This window comes from Trichoplax adhaerens, genomic scaffold, assembly GCF_000150275.1.
Source record: "Trichoplax adhaerens TRIADscaffold_9 genomic scaffold, whole genome shotgun sequence".
NCBI classification, from domain to species: domain Eukaryota; kingdom Metazoa; phylum Placozoa; class Uniplacotomia; order Trichoplacea; family Trichoplacidae; genus Trichoplax; species Trichoplax adhaerens.
In genome coordinates this window covers 3,188,700-3,210,713 of record NW_002060951.1, presented here as the reverse complement: position 1 = coordinate 3,210,713, position 22,014 = coordinate 3,188,700, and the positions used below count along the sequence as shown (strand labels likewise).

The following is a 22,014-nucleotide window of genomic DNA, read 5'->3' as shown; positions in this document are numbered from 1 at the left end:
TAACCCTAACCCTAACCCTAACCCTAACCCTAACCCTAACCCTAACCCTAACCCTAACCCTAACCCTAACCCTAACCCTAACCCTAACCCTAACCCTAACCCTAACCCTAACCCTAACCCTAACCCTAACCCTAACCCTAACCCTAACCCTAACCCATTACAGAACATTTGCATCTTGACTTGTTATTTGAATATTTAGTAGTATATTCAGAATTGGCAAATTTAACTTGATGATTCCTTATTTTTGCATTAACCGTCAATTTAGCGTACAATTCTAGCTAATTTCGTCATCTTACTGAACCTAATTCAACTACCGTTTATTTCTACTTTAATCCTCAACTTACGTAATTGCAGATATATTCGTCACTTTGCCGAACTTAACTCAGTGATTCCTTATTTTCGCTTTAATCGTCATTTTTACGCAATTGCAGCTAATTTTTGAAATTTTATTACCATGCTTTATTACGTAATTTTCTGGAGTTGTCATCGATGTGGCCTGCGTTTGAGATGTTGTAAGTTCGTTCGCTATACTGTAGCTCGTTCAAATACTAATTCTTTTACTCTATTAACAACCGCTTCACGGTAGTCCTACGTATTGTAGTAAGTTCAAAAAATATTACCCCCCCCCCCCCCCCTCCGCATTGTTTGTACTGTAAGTTTGTTTCCAGCCCCTCTCTTTTTTCATTTTTATGTCATGAACTTTTTTCGAGTAGTTCCTAGTAATGGAATATTAGCGTGTTGGACGCAAATTTACAGGTGGAGGCAATTTGCTGGACGTGAGCGACGAAGTTTTGTAGAGATTCATTTTCTTTTTGTTTGGCCGTAAATAAATAGTATCGTTTAGCATCCATGGGATGTGTTAGTTCAAAATCCGTGCTTAAAATTTCGTTAATTTCCATTAGCTTTACGTCAGGCAACCTGATTGTGCTAGATTTATCAGAATCTTATAGCACGAAGGCTAATGCAACCAAATAACGAGCATACTGAAAATTTGTCGTAATATTGACGTCGCACATTATTGCTCGAAAACATTCGAATAAGCTTTCCAATCATTAGAGGTAATGCCGTACCTTATCTCAGTAACATCCATTTTAGGATCTGTGGCCTTCTCTGAAGTAGCCATTTGATATTACTCCGAAATAACTATTAATGTCACCCAAGGAAAAATCAAACACGAGGGTGGAAATACCAGGTTACTTTATTCTTCTATACTGCGTTACATGAAGACGTAGCTGACGAAGTTAATGTGCGCTATATGGTATCATATATATTGATATAATGAACAACACATATTAAGTATCATTTCTGTACCATCATAGTACAGTAGAGCATTTTTCATAATCACAGTATTTGTGTGTGCATAATTAATCGCAATACTTGCAGGAGGTATGCAGTAGTTACAATGTAAATTATGTTGCAGTCTCCTATACCGTACTTTGCTCGCCTACGAAGTTAATACAGTGTGATTTCTGCAGCCATCGCCTACACTACATTTTGCGCTACAGCAGTCATCAACAATAACCATAGTTGCATTTGTGCATGAATCTAAAAAGCAGCACAAGTTAATCAAATAGAACATACTTAAGTATTGCTGTAGTAAAATTTACTTTCGTTTTTACGATTATACATTAAGGCTTTATAGTACGCCACGTAATTCATAAGAATACTGGCTAAGATTATACTCGATTTTCGTTGCCTTGATGAAGTGCGCGTTCAATCTATCTATTAACAATAGATGGTAATGAATTTTACATAGACACTCCCATTTATCACTAGATCATAGTTACGACGTAAATCGGAGCGGTTAAACTTGCAGGTAGTTCTATTAGAAGCATTATCTGGTATTAAAAACGTACAGTACATCATAACTACTTGCTTATGTAGTATTGAGCAGTACATAAGCACGTATAAATGCTATCCAGCATGAAAGACGATGTCTCTAAGAGTATACATATTAGTATCCTAACAATTAAGTAAAGTACCGTTACTTAAAATTTACTAGCAAAATATATGTATTATAAACAATATAATTACCACTTCCTAATGATTTTTAACTAACTTGAAAATTACTTTAACCGAGACCTTGCGCAAGATCCAGTACACCGGAAAATACTAGAGTCCCATTACCTTATGACGCTCGTATGCAGGAAGTATAAATATTTCAAGGAAGTTTCGGCGCGTGAAAGAGTAATAAAGAATAAATTCTAGATTTCATGTCATAGGCAATAAACAAACTCAGCGTACTGTAAACATCAACTTACGTACTATACTGCACAGCATATCCTGCCTTCGACTCTGGCGAACATACTGCGGTGATTTACGTGTATGGCATATACCCGTATATCTGTATCAGAAGGATCCATTAGGTGATTTTAAAACTACGGCAAAAAGATGATGTTGCACTAATATTAATCACTTCATTTAATTACAGCAGTAATCAAAGATAGATTTCTTTAACGTACGTTAATGTTTCCTAATGTACGACTAAAAGACAACTACGGTACCTACAATATCTCGTTATTTATTACTATCCCAAATACTGAATGTTCAATTAGCGCAATATGTTCATGCGGTATTTCGCTAGCGATATAGCAATCGAGTAGTATTTTCCACATAAACATCACGAGTTTGCCGCTGTTCTATCCTTTAGCCAGGTTCGTTAGGCGATTTTAAAACAATGGCAAAAAGATGATGTTGCACTAATATTAATCGCTTGATTTAATTACTGCAGTAATCAAAGATAGATTTTCTTCAACGTAACTTAATGTTTCCTAATGTGCGACTAAAAGGCAACTACGGTACCTACAAAATCTCGTTATTTATTACTATCCTAAATACTAAGTGTTCAATTTGCGTAATATGTTCACGCGGCATTTCGATAGCGATATAGCAATCGAGTAGTATTTTCCACATAAACACCACAAGTTTGCCGCTATTCTATCCTTTAGCCAAATCAACTATTATAATTACATATTACTGTATGAGCTAGCTTTAGTGATCGCTAAGAATTTACTACGTTGCAAATGTTTTAACCTGACTCTTAATATTTAAGATACGCCGTACGGATCAAAAGATGCTCGATTTCATAATAATTAAACTATCAGTTTAACCTTATACTGTAACATCTTACGGAATTTTAATACATGATTCATTCTAAAGATTAGACTGCAACTAAATAAAGTATAAGTACTCATAAAACTGTATCTTACATTAGGATCTCTCTGTATACCCTATTAACTTTGCAGGTTATTAAAATATGATTTAATACGAAGTATGCCATTAAAAAATAACTCCAAAATGGAACTTGCTCTGATATCAGAAAAATAAATAATTAACATAATCATGATATCATAAATAACTGTTGAATTACCGTTGATTCATAAGACTTGAGTCATTGAGCGCAATAGTAATTACTTTTACGATTGTACACTAAGCATACTTTAGGACACCGTGCATGGTTAGATCTAGTTTGAACTGTTTTTTTTTATTTGAACTTTGATACAACCGAACATCATAAGTGTACGCATAATAGCAAAGTACCACATACTAGAATTATTAGATGGCTACTGAATCTACTTAGCCGCGGTTATGCGGTAAAAAATAAATTGATACCGCTTTCAAAGCATTTGAATATTTTTCTTCAACATAAAATCGAATCGTAATCTTTATCCAAGTTATGATTTATCATTGTTACATAATCTTAATTTTTTTTAAGTATTACGATTTTGTATTGCAAGGTATAATTTAACCGATATAAAACGTATAAGCGTATACGATGTACGTTAATTATACTGATAGAATCTTTTTGTCTATATAATAAAATTTGCACTTTAATTAGAGAGAATCGATTTAGAATCACTGGTAGAATCTATCTTAACTTTTTTAATCAGTTGTAGCAGCTTAAGACTACTTTATGATTAGTTCAATTTTAATTCTAAAGCTAAGATACCACTGACAACTCTGCATAGTATAGGAAAGGTGATACAGTTTGGCACCTTTGTATCGGAGTAGTAAAGAATTCGAGAAGATGAGTTAGTTATACGGAAGCAAGATACCCACACTTCTGTTACGGAAAGTCTAATAATATTTATAATCTATAGCATAGTAGTAAGTATTTTTATACCATACAAACTAGCCACCTCTCCGATATCCAGCTGTACCTCTATCGTTAATAAACATTTTAAATTTTTTACTGATACTTTCCTTAGTCGATGCTGTAAATTTTCGCATTTTGTATTAATATCTTTAGCAAAGTGTTAATCTATTGATCATTATAGCGACAGTATACTTTTCTCATAATCGTTTTATTGGTTGATATTTGATTATTTAATATAAAAACACGATTAAAAATAGCTGATTCTGGTCACCAGTTTCGTTGGATCGAAAGAGTTATCGTGATTACAGTAAGTTTAAAATCTACTGCTCCATGATTACTATAAATCTTATTCTTTTCTACAATTTTTTACTAGCAGTATTAGAAGTTTCTGTAGTACCACCAAGTGATCTATAAGTTGAGAATGCTATTTGCACAGTTGGTCACGAGAAAAGCCGTAGTATTTTAAATTTTACCTTTAATCTAATGTCTGGCTTAGGGACGGTTACATGTCGTAGTAAGGTTGACTTGAGATACGATATCCTTGGCCGTTTCAAACGTTTAATGAAGACTAAAACTTTTTACATCATTGATTCTTCCATGACATAGGGCATTTTTTAATGGTAGGATTCTGTGCGTTAGGTACTATACTCACTGTTAGGATAAACCTGTAACACTGGGAGTGCAGTATAGTATTACTTAAGAACCTTATTGCTCTGCTGAAGCAACCAGTAGTAAATTCTCTTATTATAATTATATATTATCTGCACTTGCCTTGGCGTAAGATATTCACGGTAAATCATGCTAATTGTGGCTATTTAATGAAAGTACCGAATAGTATTTCTATTCATCTACTTTCAACTCAGTATGCATGTATAGACAGAATATCGCAACTTTTGTTTTACAATATACTGTATAGTATGTAGTGATACAGACTGCAATATCAAAAATGTGATGTATTCCGTCATTCCACTGCACTTATAGTACAATGTTGTAAAGTACGGTACTACACACCAATATATCGAGTTGTAACCGAAATGTAGCGAAAGAGTGTTAATAGTAGGAAATACCAGAAAACCTTTAAATGATCAGGATTACTGTATTAGCTCTATAACCGTCAAAAGTAGAATAATTACTTTACCATTAAGTTCTGCTGACGTCAAAATTATAAGGCATCTTCTGTCTGGAGTACTAACTAGAAAAACCTTTACACTTCAAACAAGTTCAGTTAACATCGATATCAATATTTATTACGAGGTGCCATTAAACATTTATAATCGCTTTTCAAATGTAGACTCTCGAGAAAGTTGTAAATCCTTACTGGAAATACATAATACTGTACAGTACAAATTTACTATCATCTGAATTTTAAATTAGGAATTGAGACTAAAATTCTCAACAGGGAGACAGTAAGTCTCTAGTTGGTAAATTCCAATCACAGTTCTACGTTACTTTCTGCGAGCTCATTATTAGCACGAGATCTTGTAACCTCGTTGGTGTACCATGTGCTTGCTATTGCAAACTGAAAGTCTATCAATACTTATATTTGTAGTACCGTAGTTCGTGACAGCTCAAATAAAATTGGCCATACTCTAATAAATCTCATACTTTGTATTTTGCAGACGGTATATCATCACTTAGCGCCACACCCTCACAATATACACATTCTAATAATCATCGATGTTAGGCAACTTTTGACGATGCAGTGTTTGCCAGCTTTCGTAAAAAAGAATTTACTATAACGATTTCCATCTAAAACCCATATCACTATCTTCTAGTCTAGGTGCTCCTAAGGTCAACAAGTTGTACTTCATGTGTAGAATCAAGGCAGATATGTTTACATTCCTACATTTGAAATTGCTGCGTATTAAATTATTGCCAAAAATGCATTCAAGGGCAAATATTTTAAATATTCAAACCAACCTCAAATAGTATTGGATGACTTGGATGTGGGTGAAATCCGACTTCTTTACAATTTCCAATGATATCTAGACCATCATCTCTTGTTAAAGTAAAGTACCCTGTCCTGAAGAATTACAATATATCAAGTCTGGTGTGAAGCCATCTAACTATGACTACCGTTAATACAATGATGCTATCTGTAGTAGTGCCTACTGATTATATCTTGGAGCACAGACAATAGCTATGGCCTCTGGCATCATTATTTGGTATGAATATTGAGTATGTAGATCGACGCTTGATAGAAAGCTAGTTTGGGATGGGTGAGTCTATTTAACAAAAAAGCATCAATTTTATCTCTTTACTGTCGAAAGGTAAGTTTTAATACCCCATCAGTTATCACAAGAGCCTATCATCTTTTCTGTAGCTATCACCTAGATTAGTGTTTAAGCCGACCTAAGTGATTATTGCTACTTAAAGAGCAAGAATAAAATGAATTTAAATTAAAGCTTGATATTCTCTCCTTATGTTGCAGATACTTAATTCATTTCATTAGCAAAATGTTAAAATAACTTAAACTAACGTGAATCCAACCAAGAGTGACTAAATCTCTACTGTCTTGATAATCGAAAATTTCTTCCTCTTCCTCAGTTGTGCAACTGTCTGCGGTTCCGTGCTGCTTTGGTATTATCACGTGAGTTACTTGAAACACCTCCTTCATCTAGCATTGTTTATCCCATTTAATTTGAACGTTACAGGGTTAATATTTGCCACAAAGTAACAACTATCACAAACCCATCTATTATTAATTTTAAAAATTACCAAATGGCCGCTCAATATTCCGCAAGTCTCAATGTTAGAAGCAGTATTTTTTTGTACCACAGCTAAGAAATATTCAGGCAGACGTTCAGGAATTTTAACACACCTCAGCCCATCCAGAGTCGGAGACACTGTAAACATAAACGATGCAGAGTATTACTTTACCGTAAATCTGTGAAATAATGATGTTTCTTATCATTTAGTACAACCATTTTCTTTAAAAACGACTATAAAGAATGTTTATTGGAAAGATAAGGACCTATCTCGTTAATATTTGTTGCAGGCTTTAATGATCTATCCACTGAAGGCTTCCTCTGCTCGAGTATATAATTCGATGAATCGCTATATATTTGTTATTGTGATAAAAATTAAGTGATAGGTAAATTAACTAAATATCGCTTATTAAAAATAAATTTATACAGAATAATTTCGGTAAGATTAATTTCTTTAGTTTACATGCTGCTGGACGATTCATAATTCTGCTTTGGTTTGCAGTAATCGCTCATAGAATCCTAAATAGAGAGTGCAAATATGTCAGAAAGACGACTCAGGTTAATTTCGACCATCTATACAAAAGTTACGGTTGAACTGCGTGCCTCTTCTAATAGCAAAATCATAAATTAATAGACAGTATCACAGTGTAACCGTCGTAATGCGCCTACTTCAGGATGTTGCTCCTCAATAACCATCAAAGCAGACTGGCTATCATCCGTTACAGGATCCATGGTAACAGACTTCAAATTATAATCTTTGCATTCCTCTTGTTTGCTTTGAGCTTCAGCTAATTTTGCAATCTCATTTCTTTTCTGTCTTTCCTGAATACCACAAATAAAAAAGAAAGATATTAATTAAACTTGAAAGCAAATATAAGTACCAACTATTGCATCAAAATATTTACCAAAAATGACTGATACTCCGTAGCATACTGATCTGAAAGACGCTGTTTTATATCTGATGCCAAATCCAATGCCCCGTGAATTTTCTAAGATTAGAATTTACGAATTTCGGTAACCGACCTCCTTATATCATTGTGATAAAATATACTTATACTTATATCGCACCCTCTGGTATTAATGAGTAAACCTAAAGTAGCTAATTCCATAGCACTTAATCCGAAATCCGTACTTAAACATTACTTTTGAATATTCCTTCATCCTAGATGCTTCAGCTTTTTTGTATAACGGATGTTTCGGTAATTTTTCAATAAATAATCTACATAAACATATAGAAATGTTAACGCTAATACTGCGATAAGACAATACATCCACAGTACTTTACATTTTAGTATATAAATACAACATCTTACGTGATAAACCTATGCAGTATTTTGTAAGCTCTTTCTAAGTCACCTTCCTTAGCATAGGCTCTAGCCTAACAAACCATAGATAAAATTTAAAATGTAGATATAGTATTTCAAATTACAGGACTATCGCAACATTCCATTCTGATACTTCGTGATAGTCAATAAAATATATATAATTAGCATAACAAACGCTAAGTGAAGGGCAGGGAAACTCATAAATGAACTTAGTCCTCAAGTGACCTATTGTCACTCCATATTACTCACTCAAAGGCCTACTTGCTGACCTTGGCGCTAACCCATAAGTCGATTTCCTCTTAAAATATGCTTAATTACTGTAATCAATTAAATGAGCAATAACATAATCAAATAATCAACCTTAACAACAGCTAAACTTCTTGTTAATATTACAAACTGTAACTTGCATATCAATCATCGCGAAAAGATCAGCAGCTAATACTACCGAAATTTGTAATCAGAACAGTATAGCCAACGGCCAGTTACATGCTGGTTATAATTTAGAGTACTGTATACTAACAGGTATGACAGTGTTCTAAAACTAATATCAATTAATGATTAATACGATCAGAAGTCTCTTTCGCACAACATCGTGTGTGGGTAAGGCTAATAGTAAATACGGCATATACTCGTACTGCATTTTATTACTTATAATTTTTAGCTGTACTGTGTAACATTTTACTCCATTGAGCTTACAGTAGTACGAGTACTGTAGTAGTATACTATTTTTAATCACGAATTCTATTTTATTTATTACAGAAATCATATTTGCTGTACCTACGATGATTTTTAGTTTTTCATAACGTCAGTAGCGCGAAGCGTGCGCACTAGTTTACTAATCGAAAAATATATGATATTTAACAATCCAAGGCAGTAATGAATAACTTTGACTATTAATTGTAGATGTAGTAAAACGGCGCTAATATCCCAACATCTTCAGATTGATATTGTACTATGTTTATCGGTCGTAACTCAATAGCAGTCGTAAATCACAATCGGCACAGTAAAGTACATGCCGTATTTGCAGCTTCATCCACAATAATAAAATGCTCAGTACAATGGACTTCATTCAAATGAAATGTTATTTAGTGGCACTGTTATAAAATACCAGAAATAATTACTACTACAATATTATATCGCAGTATATGACATTACACATACCACTTTCTCCATTTGAATACCGCTCCTAAAATATTTTATAGGGGAAATATCTTTTTTTATCTCAACAGAAGCTCCAACAGCAGACAGAGACTGCAAACGCTCAGCTGGAGGAGTTGCCGATTCTGATGACATCATTTTAGATCTGCTTACAGGATGACGGTAAATGTAAAGTACGAAGGCTGTTGTGAACTATTTATAAACCCTTGATCCACAACTGTCTAGATACAGTACAGTACAGTACTTTAGAGCGGTATACAGTATACTGTACTGTACACTAGTCGGCGATTTCCTCTCAGAGAGGAAAGAAACACAACGCTGCACCAATCTGTACTATGCGGCCTGTAATGTACAGTACAGTATACAGTACTGTACGTACACTACAGTACAGTAGTACTGTACTGTACAGTAAACAGTACAGAACTGTATACTGTAGCAGCCACTCCGAATGTACCGTACCGTACTATACAGTACTGTACTGTACAGTACAGTACTTGCCGACGGATCGCGGCAATTAATTCATCGGTACAGTACTGTACTGTACGCGGTACAGTGGCACTTAAACCTCGCAAAAGTTTTAGCATTTCTTTTTAAATTAAAAGAAATCTCAGCTGGCACCACGGCACGTGTGAACTTGCATACAGTTGTACACCAAGTACAGTACAGCGCAGTATTTTTACACTACAATACTGCTCTACTATAATTATAATAATACTTACTGTATAAATATAATTCACGTTGAAGCAGTGTCACTGTAGTTGAAACACTAAATTGAATCTTTTGAAGGTTTATTGGATCGTTGCAAAGTACAGTAGGTGGTACAGTACTGCATATTGAATCTGAAATGGAATGTGAGCCACAGGAATTAGAAAAGGAAGCTAGTACTCAAGAGGTAATGAATATATATATAATTGTCACTGTTATTCCTTCTGTTCCTTATTTGTAAAGCATGATCTGCTTGTATAAATTAAATACATTCTTCAATGCATGTTCAATAGGTACAGCAAGCAGAAAATAAAGTTGTTAAAGATAAAGATGCAAAAAACATTGAAGGCAGTTTTCTACCAAAGCACCCGCTCCAAAACCAGTGGAAGTTATGGTATATTAAATACGACAAAAATAAAAGTTGGGAGGACAACATGAAGCAAATAGCCTCCTTTGATAATGTATGTTTAAGTGTAGTTTTACAAGTTTCCATTATTCGATATACTGTACCTACGTATTTTTTGCTCTACTACTCAACCGCGAATTAATTTTTTTCCTTATACAAAATTATTTTAACCGATTTGAAATAGGTAGAAGACTTTTGGGCGTAAGTGCGATACCGTCCATGGCTTATCTAAGAAGTCTATAGTGACTAGCTTTATAGCAATATGTCGCCAATTGCTTCGTGTTTAGTTGCTCTATAATCGTCCTAATGCAATTCAATTTATAACTTCTCGAGCTATACACTAAAACTTATATTAAATTATGAAATTGTTGGCTTTATTTCCATGATAGACTTTTTAACCATGTTGTTAAGCCTAGCGACCTGAAAGCTGGTTGTGATTACTGCTTATTTAAGGTACGATGATAAAACCCTTAATATTCGAGAGTACATATAGCCTTTCCAAGGAAATTATCTAGAGCGTCCTTTAGAATTATCAATATGTGAATCCCATACAGATAGTTACTATAGCAATGTGAATTTTAAACATTTTATTTGCATGTAGCGACTGGTTAGTACGGTAGATACGAAACATATCATGTTATACTACTGAATCTTTGCTATCTAATTTACTCTAATTACCTTATTAGCTGATTTGCAATGCCGTAACCTAGGTATCTCATCTAACATGTTACCCGTACTGATTCGTTTAGGATAATATCTCACCAATGTGGGAAGATGAACGAAATAAAAAAGGGGGTAGATGGCTACTACAGCTAGCTAAGGATAGACGAAAGAGTTTAGATTCTCTTTGGCTTGAAACTGTAATATTCGCAGGACATTTGTGCTGCCGTTTTTTTGAATTTGAACTTAATTAAAATCTTTACCTTTATATTCAGCTTAGCAATAACACAATTCTTATGCTCGTAGCTATTTTGTCTTATTGGGGAAATGTTCGGTGATAACGGTGACGATATTTGTGGAGCTTACATCCAGATTAGAGGCAAAGCCGATAAGTTAGCAATCTGGACTACAGATGCAACTCATAAAGACAGAATACTTGGAATCGGGTATACTATGATTGTTTTCTGCTTTATTAGAGTACTATTCTGATGATTTGATTTGATAAATGATTATTTTTGTGATTCGATATGCAATAGGCGTCTTTTTAAAGAAAAACTATTTCCAGGATCCGCTCATGATAAACCGCCCCTCGTATATGAGGTATACTACAATTGTCTAACGCAAATCTGTAATTTATATTGCAGCAATTTTAGTAGTACTTCCAGGGACTTCTATTCCTGATACTTCGTAGTTCAAACTGTTTGCTAAATTATAATCCCTTGAAAATTGCAGAGTCATGTCGCTACATCAAACAAGACTGGATCAACCGCTAGACATATGTATAAAATTTAGCGCTTGATGGTAGTAAACTTATTTGTTATTCGAGTGGTTATTATTATCGGTTAAATGCCATATGATTGTGTCGTCGCATGTATTTTGCTTTAAGGTGATATCGAATTGTTAAGACTCAATGGACAGACAAGCTTTTTCTATTAAATATCATATAACTATTGATAATAATGACGGCTACTACAACAACAGAGTAACGTGCTTCAATCATACCATAGCAAAATTATTAGTAGTATTGACACCCTTCGATCTGCACGTATGCACGGCGTACGGATAGTCTTAATAAATGAGTTAAATCTATCCCCTAGTACGCAAGAGATGTGACACGCTTAAATCCTACTAATTTTACCGAATTGACCGTTAATGCAGACATAATACTTATTCTAATCAAGCAATTTGTTTCTGAAAGAACGGCCTATGTACTACTTAGTAATTGCTAGATGTCTTTACGTTGAATATAAATATTTACTGTATATCTTAGAGACCATGACAGATTGCTTGCGAAAGGATGGGCAAGTGCTTTATGGTCTCAAATTTATCTTTTGTATTGGTTGTAGAATTTTATGCTTTAATTTGTAAAAATTGGTAATAAATTTCCGATTTGCAAATGCGTTTGTCTTTGTATCAATACAACACTACTGGATGTATTTTATTTCGTTAAATCATTGCGACTATTTGATCACAGCTTTTAATGATCTTACATTTTAAATTTGTTATTACTTTACATAAATGTATTAAAAATCTATAACCGAGCAAAAGTATGATGGGGCTTAAAAACCGGGGAACCGCTTTAGCTTCGTAAACATTGAGAACTATAGCAGTACTCAATAAGGAATGACCTATGGTATAATTGGTACTGAATGACTCTGTTTCACGGCAAAATCTTTAAATTAATTTAAAATCAATCAAAAATAATAATAACATGCATTACTTGCGACACCATCTAGGCATTTCCAGAGATTGCAGCAACTGTTTCCGTTATCTTAAATTTATTACTTTCCTGGCAAATGAAAACAACTAATTTTTGCAGTGCCTATAAAAACTGCCGTGCACGCTATTTTCTAGCGTTCTCCAAAATCTAATAAAGTAATCAAGCCAGTTACATTTCCTACGATATCAATTAACTTTATTTATCCAAAAGATCGAAGAGAACGATTGGTAATATCCATAGCACATTGTTGATTAATTTATCGATTACCATGAACCACTAAATTCTCAAAATATATACTCGTACACGTGTATATTTAAACAGTAAAACGGTATATCATTACCGCAGCGATATATACAGTACCAAAATAAATCGTTTAGCTAAATTGTCAATAGTACCTTACAGCAATGATCGCGTTTAATTGACAGAACTGACAAATGATTAGATATGCTTGTTATCAAGTACTAATAATATATTCTGGAAACCTAATATTAATATTAAATATTAGTAACCACTTCTCTCAATCTCATATATGGCTGCTACAGGCTACTCTCGCAGTCACTACTGAATGCCCCTGGTAAGGAAAGGTGGCGCGGAAGCTGCAAGGTCGCTGCACCAGCATAACTACGTCCAGTTCCAAGTGATTCCTCAGATAGTGTCCACTTGTTGCAAAACGGATCGTAGAACTCGACAGAGTTTAGATTTTTGGATCCATCATCACCTCCAAAAACATATAACAAGCCCTCAACAGTGGTAACAGCTATAATTTATGCGAAGACATTTAGAAAATTATTGTTAAAATTGCTGTTTAGAAAATACTATATGCACATTAAATACAGGTAACATGTTAAATTATCCAGTGTGATAGTAGTAAACTAAATAACACCTGCATTTCGACGACAAAGATTCATTTCCGCCGCTTCAGTCCATTCATTAGTAGCTGGGTCATAAAACTCTACACTTTTACGTACATCAGGTCCATCATGACCACCAACAGCATATAGTAACCCGTCTAAGACAGCTGAACAGATTTACGAAATTCCGGATTAGAGAAAGAAAGTGGAGTTTACCGGCATACTACGAAGTTTGCACTTGAATATATTTACAAACACTCGATATAAATTCTAAATCGTATTTATCAGAATTCAAAACCAATGCACTGACATCTAGGTCAGTTACGGATGAGCATTTTAAGGATTAACCCTAACCCTAAGGCACAAACGAACATCCTTACCAACTCCTGCACCGCTTCGCCTTACTTTCATTTCACGAACGAATCTCCACTCGTCTAGTGCAGGATCATATTGCTCAACCGAATTTAAACACTGCCTTGATGAGCCATCATACCCACCAACTGCGTATATATATCTATTCAAACTAGCTACACCAACACTACTACGCCTCGTATTCATTGGACTGATATTTTTCCAGCAGTTCGTAATGACATTAAAACACTCGGCACTATTCAAGCCAGTAGCGCCATCGAATCCCCCAATAGCATAAATGGAGCCATTCAATTCTGCAACACCTAAGAACAAATTTAATCATTAATATCATTTAACAATCCGTACAGTTAGATAATCAAGCAAGGAACTAACCTAAAGTACTCCTACGCAATTCCATACTAGCTACCGGCTGCCAAAGATCCTTAATAGGATCATAACTGTCGACAGTCCGGACTCTTAAAGAACCATTAAAACCACCAACGGCATATATCAATCCATCAACCACTGCCACGCCTATCATTATCACAGTTATATAGCTATTTTTAGAAATAGAAATAATTACGAACTACTGAACATCCACAAAACTAATACCATATCTTGGAATACATATCAATCAAAGGGAATATGACAAGTGATTGGACCGAAGCCGACGGATATACAGTACTTGTACATATACACATACCAGCGCGACATCTGCGGCTCGTCATTGGCGCTACATCGGTCCAACTATTACTTTCTCGATCAAACCGTTCAACACCTTTTAACGCTTTCGGCGCCTGTCCGCCAATCACGTACATAACCTAGACAAAAATTGAATGTGCCTCTCTGATATTTATTCAATTTTATTCGAACTATGTACAGTACTTCTAAATGCGTGATAATGTTAGAAATCCGTCCCTACTAACCGTGGTACTAGAAAAAAATTTACGAGGCCTAGTACGCGGAGAGCGATAGGAAACACGCCGATGATTAGGGAGTAAATGAAATTTCATAGCCTCAATTAGGAAGTCTTTACATTCTAAGTTACTACCGTTTAGTAACTCCGATTCCACTAAATTTACAAGATACTCTTTAGGAAGCAAAGGCAAACGAATATATCTAAATAATTCAGCCATATGGACACTCCGATGCGCAATATCATGCTGAACCCATTTCAACACAGCTTCGAAAATCTTTCGAAATTGAAGTAGATAGATCATTTTATTAACGATGTCTATTAGTCACTTAGGCTAATAGCGAAGGATCTAATGTTAAAATTCAAGCAACTACACGCACTTTAACGGCTATTTTATCCTACGCAAAGTTGAGAGACAATCTTATATCGCGTGCAGCTTCGTTAAATTCAAGCAGCATACATTTTGAAGGAGCTTACAACTAACCTGCTCTTCGCAAGCCACCCGTACTCCATCATCCGAAACCAACTCACAGATTTCACTTAATGGTAGATTCAGAAACTCTTCAAATTCTACCACTTCAGTAAATGTACCTAATGCAAAATTATGCGCTTTTACTTTGAGATCATGACAAGAATGAACGTCGGCAAAACGGCGGAACCCAAGACAATTCGAAGGATGCAATTTAGAAAGAAGAAATTCACAGCAATTTTCTCGTACATCATGGAGCAGTAACAAGCTTGCCGCAGGAAGTAGAGCCTGAAATGTTTAATCGAATCCAGGCATTATCACTAGAGTACTGAATAATCGGAAGTACTCTGCTACGTAATACTTTGACAACGTTATCAATGCATTCAAAATATTAAACTCCAATTTTTAAAAAGAAGAAATCTACTGCAGATCTTAAACCATATGAGTAGGTTCTACATATGGTTTTTGTTGGGGACCCACGCAGTTAGATATGTATATATCCAAAACTGTTGTAAAACATAACTTTTTCAGCATTTCCATATATCTCGAATTTAGTAATTATACAAATAACGCACAAAAATTTTGAATGGCATCGCTTAGACAACTGATAAACTATAAATTGACTGACTAATTGCATATGGGATTAATAATCAAAATGTGCCATAGATGAAAGATCTTATGTACATTATAACCTGGACATTGGCCTCCGAAATTTCCACTTCTGCAGTATAAGCGTAATGGATAAGAACTTCTAAAGCATCCGCATCAATTTCGTGTAGTGTTACACTCGCTTGTCCTGATTCAATTAAATTGGACGTGAATAACGCACAAAAATACGGAGAGCAAGCGGCAAGAATAATTCGATGCGCTTCTATCTTTTTATTCCCTGAATATATTGTCACGTCACACAATTTTCGTTCCTTCCAAAGGGAGTAAATAGCCTATAGAAATTAAAAGACAATCTTTAAAATATATTCCATGGCAACAACTAAGCTATACATATAGCAAGTGCAGTTTACGCTATATGTTTTGACCGTTGTTGTAGATATTAGTATCTAACGTATACATGTGTTCTCACGATAATATGACATACTGTACAGTACATGCACATCGCGTAAGAAATTTATTACTTTTATGATTATCTGCCTTCAGTTCGGTGTTCACAACTACCAAAACACTATTAATTTGCTAACTTAAGCAATACAATATAAACTTTTAATTTTGCCGTAACTCTATCCATTTAGTTGGAATACGAACAGCTAAGAACCAAGATTGTTACGTTATTATTAAATTACCAGTGATGTCAACAAAGATATGGATTTCCCATAAAAAAAAAACTGCAGCTGACCACTTTATTATTATCACAATATGCTAAATATATTTCCGGACAGAAATTCATCAACTAGTAGAATGAGGAGTCAGAGACTATTAACTTCCCATTGGCACCTGATCTTTTTTTCAGTAAAAATTATAACTATCTATCATTTACAGTATTACGATACAGAAGAACTTGTGAGCTCTAATAGTAAAATTTGACGTAGCAAAGTACCAGTGATTGACCTTTTAAACTCCACAAAATGCATGTCATCAGTTCTTCAACTGATCTAATACACAGTATCTATTACTCGCAAAGTATTCACAATATTAATAAACTACAGATTAATTAATTCTATTTACGTTAATTCCATATTAGCAGTAGAGCATTCGCATTAGACTGACAATCCAGTGATATTGATCAACCGAATATAAATCGATAGTTGGAAGATCAGCTAATCTAAAGTTATTAAATCTGTCAAAACGCAAGCTCTGTATAGGTGCTATCTTACAATCTTAGCAAATAATCATTTATCTGTACTGTACGTACTGTATATCTTTGAAGTTAGTGGTTTGTTCAATGCACAGAATCGCACCCGTAAATTGGTTTAACAGTAAGTAAGATATAATTAATTTAATTTTTATTGCATAAAGTAGTGATCACAATACTCGATATACTATATAGCGCCCGTACGGTGCTGTAAAATCTGCATAGATTAATCAGAATAGCATCTTAGTACATACCTTGTAGGACTCATTCTTAAAATTAGCACTGTTGTAAAGTTTGCTAGACATGCTTCAATCAATCAAATCATAAACATGCTGCAATTCACGATCAGCCATAAATAGAAATAATATATAATAATTAGAACTTAAACTTATCATCCATTTTATTATCTTAACACTTTCACATTACACAGTAATAATAGCAGTGACTCACTTCTGAAAGGCACTTAAGTACTCCGACTGTACTGTACAGTGTACACTGTGCAGTATACTGTACTTTACAGTACATTACAGTACAGTACAGTACTGTATAATGGAACTGACTGGAGGTACAGTATAAGGTTTTACTCTCAGACTCTCATTGCACTGTACTGTACTGTACTGCACTACTACCGTTTGTGAGTTCAGTCATAATGAGTGAATCACACTGTAGATTACTAAGAATACAGTACAGTATACTGTAGTAAAGGGAAGGAAGGGAAAAGATAATTCAAAATCGCTGATATGATTATACTGTACAGTACAGTACTGTACAGTATACTGTACGTTTATCGCATAAACATCCCTAATCCCTTAGTAGGGATTCCCCCTGCATAATGTACAGTACTGTACAGTACAGTATAGTACTGTAGTTCAGTTCTGAGTAAAGTGTACTGTACTGTACAGTACAATCCGCGGTCATCAATCGCCGTTGCTAAGCAACGAATCTAACTCTTCTCCGGTATATGTTACAGTACAATATTCTCCTGAAAGGAAAGTGGATACCGTACTTGTTAACTCAGTAGTCCGCAGACACAAAAAAATAGCAATGACATTAAAGTCAGTACTGAATAAGCCATAAACTGATTGTGCCAGTTCTTAGAATTCATCAGATTAGCCACGACTGTACATAAGTTATTATTAGGATTAGACATAAATACAATCTATAAAACAAATACATAAATAACTTAACAAGCCTACTGCTAATTGATGAAAAGTAATAAAACTCTGGATCGTCTATAGTCATAACGTAATCCATCATAACGATATTATCGGATGTCAAGGTACTGTATTCACATTTTTTTCCGATTGCGAATCTTAAATAATTAATCATAAACATTAATCTTATTACAAATTTTTTGTAAATATAATTGACATACACTATGTACTATTACTAACTGTAAATAAAAGAACTAAAAATCTGTAGGCATGAGTTTGTATATTGCTTCTTTAACAATACGAGTATATTGTAATTGTAGACACTTTAATTTTTCATCAAGTATTACTGCATTGTCATTAACTTTGATACACAGAAAAGCCATTACCACGTAACTGTATAGATGATAATATTGATACTTGAGCTACGCTACACGATCCAAAAACGCGATCAAAGTGACAAATTGATGTAATGTTTTCATTATATTATTCAGAGGCCTTGGTGAACTTAATACATTTTTTGGTACCTTCCTGGCCGTATTGTCAAAGGAACCTGAATCGTTCTTTTCGTATTGCAGCATAAGTTTAAGTTTAATTAGAATGGGCAAAACCATTTTAAGTCCAGATCCACATGCCACATCCAGCGTATTCTGTCGTTGATACCAATGAAAAAGCAGCAATTGAATATCCATGGTAAATGGAAAGATACGATAATATCGGAATCATAGGCGAAGGCAGTTACGGAATAGTACTGAAATGTCGTCATCGAGAATCAGGAACTATAGTAGCAATTAAAAAATTTCTTGAATCGGAAGAAGATAAAGTTGTCAAAAAGATCGCTTTAAGAGAAATAAAGATGCTAAAGGTACCAATATAAGTTGAAAGTAGATTTTATCTTAATACTATTGTATCTATATCGAATAATTAAATGCTGAGTATCGTGACATTATCGCTGATATCTTTACTAAATTAGCAAACTTTTCTATTTACTATAATTGCACTGTACTATGTTATGTTTTACTGTACGTACATGAGATATGTCCGAGATTTACATACCGTAGGGACTTCTGCATGTCACGCATGTACGTAAAAACGACACTGTAGGTCTTTTAACAGCGGAATCGAATGACTAATAAGTTATTATTTTATGATTAAAACAAAAACAGTCTCTGCGTCATGAAAACTTAGTCCGACTAATAGAAGTATTCCGTAGAAGAAAGAGATTACATCTTGTTTTTGAATATGTACATCGTACTATCCTGGATGAACTGGAAAGGCATCCTAGGGGTATTGAAGACATTAACGTTCGAAAATATGCCTGGCAAATACTGAGAGGACTGGAATTTTGCCATAAAAATAATGTAGGCATCATTTAATTGTTTATGTAGATACTTCATAAATAGAATTCGAATCACATGTTACACTATTTTACAAAATACGAGTTGAAATATCTAAGTACACCATATACAAATTGCTAAGCTATTAGAACGATTAATTACTATCAACGATAATACTGTAATAAACTTAAGTATATTTAAATACATATACTACCTGTAAATTAGCAAGAGGTACTATCTCATTATTCTACAGCGCAATACATCGTGCTGTTAAAAGACCTAAATAAGATTCATTTTATTACTTGATTGATTTTGTAGATAATTCATAGAGACATAAAACCAGAGAATATACTGGTCTCACAGCTGGGAATCATTAAAATTTGCGACTTTGGTTTCGCAAGAGTAACTACCGGTAAGTTATTAAGTACACGATTAAAACGAATGATGATGTGTGCTGTAAAAGTGAATCAATACATAAATATAGTTAGTCTACAGTATGAAGTAGGTATGGCAAAAATGTCATAGGCGAAATTATTACGTAAATCTAAACCGAAACCGATAATAAATCCAGGATCATCTGACGAAATATATACTGACTACGTTGCAACAAGATGGTACCGCGCCCCGGAGCTGCTTGTGGGCGACCTGCAATACGGAAAGTAAGTTTAATGATTGTGTAACCCGATTATGACTCAGCCATAGGAAGTCTTTTGCAATTAATCTTATTTAATGATATCGTTTGTGAATTATATAACTTGATAATTACAGGCCAGTAGATATATGGGCAGTTGGATGTTTAATTGTAGAATTAAGTACGGGAGAGCCTTTATTTCCAGGAGAATCGGACATAGATCAAATTTACAAAATTACGCAAGTTTTAGGTCGTTGACTTAGGCTTATCTTCGTCTGATGATTATATAGTTAATGATTCCTTGTAGTAGCTAAATGGAGGATAACTGCCTCATCTACTTACCCTTGTCTAGCTACAAACGTAATATTGTATGCACTGTTTTATCGATCGTAGGGCCATTATCATCGTCATTAATGGAAACTTTTAGTCGCAACCCTTTGTTTGTGGGTATTAAGCTACCTGGTTCGAAAATTACGGATCCACTTGAGCGACGATTAAATCACATACCACCATTCACCTTCAGAATGATTAAGGTAATGCAAAATAGACATAAATTTATTAATATGTTTGAAATAGTACGTAAAGCAAGTAGCCAATATCGCAATTATACTGTAATATGATGAGTTCATAAAGCGTTCTATTGAAATCTGTATCTTGTTGACGCAGAGTATTCTGAGAATTACACCACAAGACAGGCCATCCTGTAGCCAACTGCTGAATCACGAAATTTTTATAAAGGATAAATGCAATGAAAGATTTAAGAAGGAGCTACACGCGAAGCACAATTTTGAGGTCTCTAATAACGCTCTGTTACTAAACAACGTAAGTGCAAAATTTTGATTAATAGATTAAGGTACATTAAAAAGTAGCTTGCCCTTGATAGCCTGATTTATCCTCCTTGAATTAGAATCGCGTTATTCTAGCATTCCATAAAGTAAATTTTATATTTTCATGAATATGATTATCATTCCTTTTCCATGATTTTGTTCAATTATTTCATATAAAAACTTTTAGATTGTGAGTGGAACAAGGCAAGAATTACCAGTATCTGTCAAAGAAAGTAAAGGCTCTATTATCGCATCAGGCCATATTTCGACTACGTTTATACCTCAAACAACCAAAAATAGCTATGAGAAGCAGAACATCTTGAAATTACATAAAGATCTACCAATTACCGAACCCATTACTAGTGTAAAACATAAGTTTAACGAATCAAAAAATCGGTAAGTTGATGTTCAGCTTGACTTTGTAGATATATCGTCAGTCAGACGCTAGCAAAATTTAGATGCTGAAGAAGCTTAATCATTTAATAGTATCATGTGCTGTACGTACTCGCATTCCATGCATTCGGCAGATGCACCTGTAGCCTTTTAAAGCATACCCATAATCATTAATTACAACCTAAACGATTCCTAGAGATACATGTCCTGAATATGGCCCAACTGAAAAGGGGCCTAAGGTTAATGATGGCTTTCCTCCGAAAGAATTTGATAAAAACCAAAGCAAATCAAGTAGTAAAAGTAATCTATTTCCACATATACCCAGTTTGAAATTGCAATCCGGTTAGTATAAAAGATTCACATTAAGTTTGCAACAATGTATGAATTAAATATGTAAAATCAAACATTGCTTTTCTTAATGAATACTTAAACGCAGATAAGTTGCCTCTTGGAAAAATGCACTACCAACTCATTTCAAATCATGTAAAAATGTTATACTTAGATTT

General features: G+C 34.3%; 3 protein-coding genes across 3 annotated transcripts; 1 reads left to right on the top strand and 2 right to left on the bottom strand.

Moving 5' to 3' along the window:
* Positions 1–5,998: 5,998 nt before the first annotated feature.
* Positions 5,999–9,422, bottom strand: TRIADDRAFT_38075 (uncharacterized protein; the record flags this gene model as incomplete). The annotated part of the gene is made up of 10 exons (XM_002115009.1): positions 5,999–6,119; positions 6,209–6,321; positions 6,576–6,713; positions 6,815–6,942; positions 7,071–7,153; positions 7,457–7,626; positions 7,710–7,793; positions 7,948–8,023; positions 8,127–8,182; positions 9,291–9,422. 10 exons carry the CDS (start codon positions 9,420–9,422, stop codon positions 5,999–6,001), a joined length of 1,101 nt encoding a protein of 366 aa, XP_002115045.1.
* Positions 9,423–10,354: 932 nt separating this feature from the next.
* On the top strand, positions 10,355–11,547 carry TRIADDRAFT_28470 (uncharacterized protein; the record flags this gene model as incomplete). The annotated part of the gene is made up of 5 exons (XM_002115173.1): positions 10,355–10,453; positions 10,583–10,599; positions 10,788–10,851; positions 11,148–11,258; positions 11,365–11,547. Coding segments are annotated over 5 exons (474 nt in total), but the record flags the coding sequence as incomplete, so codon positions are not given.
* A 1,767-nt stretch (positions 11,548–13,314) lies between these two features.
* TRIADDRAFT_50655 (uncharacterized protein) lies at positions 13,315–20,699 on the bottom strand (the record flags this gene model as incomplete). The annotated part of the gene is made up of 9 exons (XM_002115008.1): positions 13,315–13,535; positions 13,662–13,796; positions 14,010–14,303; positions 14,374–14,514; positions 14,684–14,801; positions 14,907–15,173; positions 15,381–15,653; positions 16,058–16,285; positions 20,649–20,699. 9 exons carry the CDS (start codon positions 20,697–20,699, stop codon positions 13,315–13,317), a joined length of 1,728 nt encoding a protein of 575 aa, XP_002115044.1.
* Between the last annotated feature and the right edge of the window lie 1,315 nt (positions 20,700–22,014).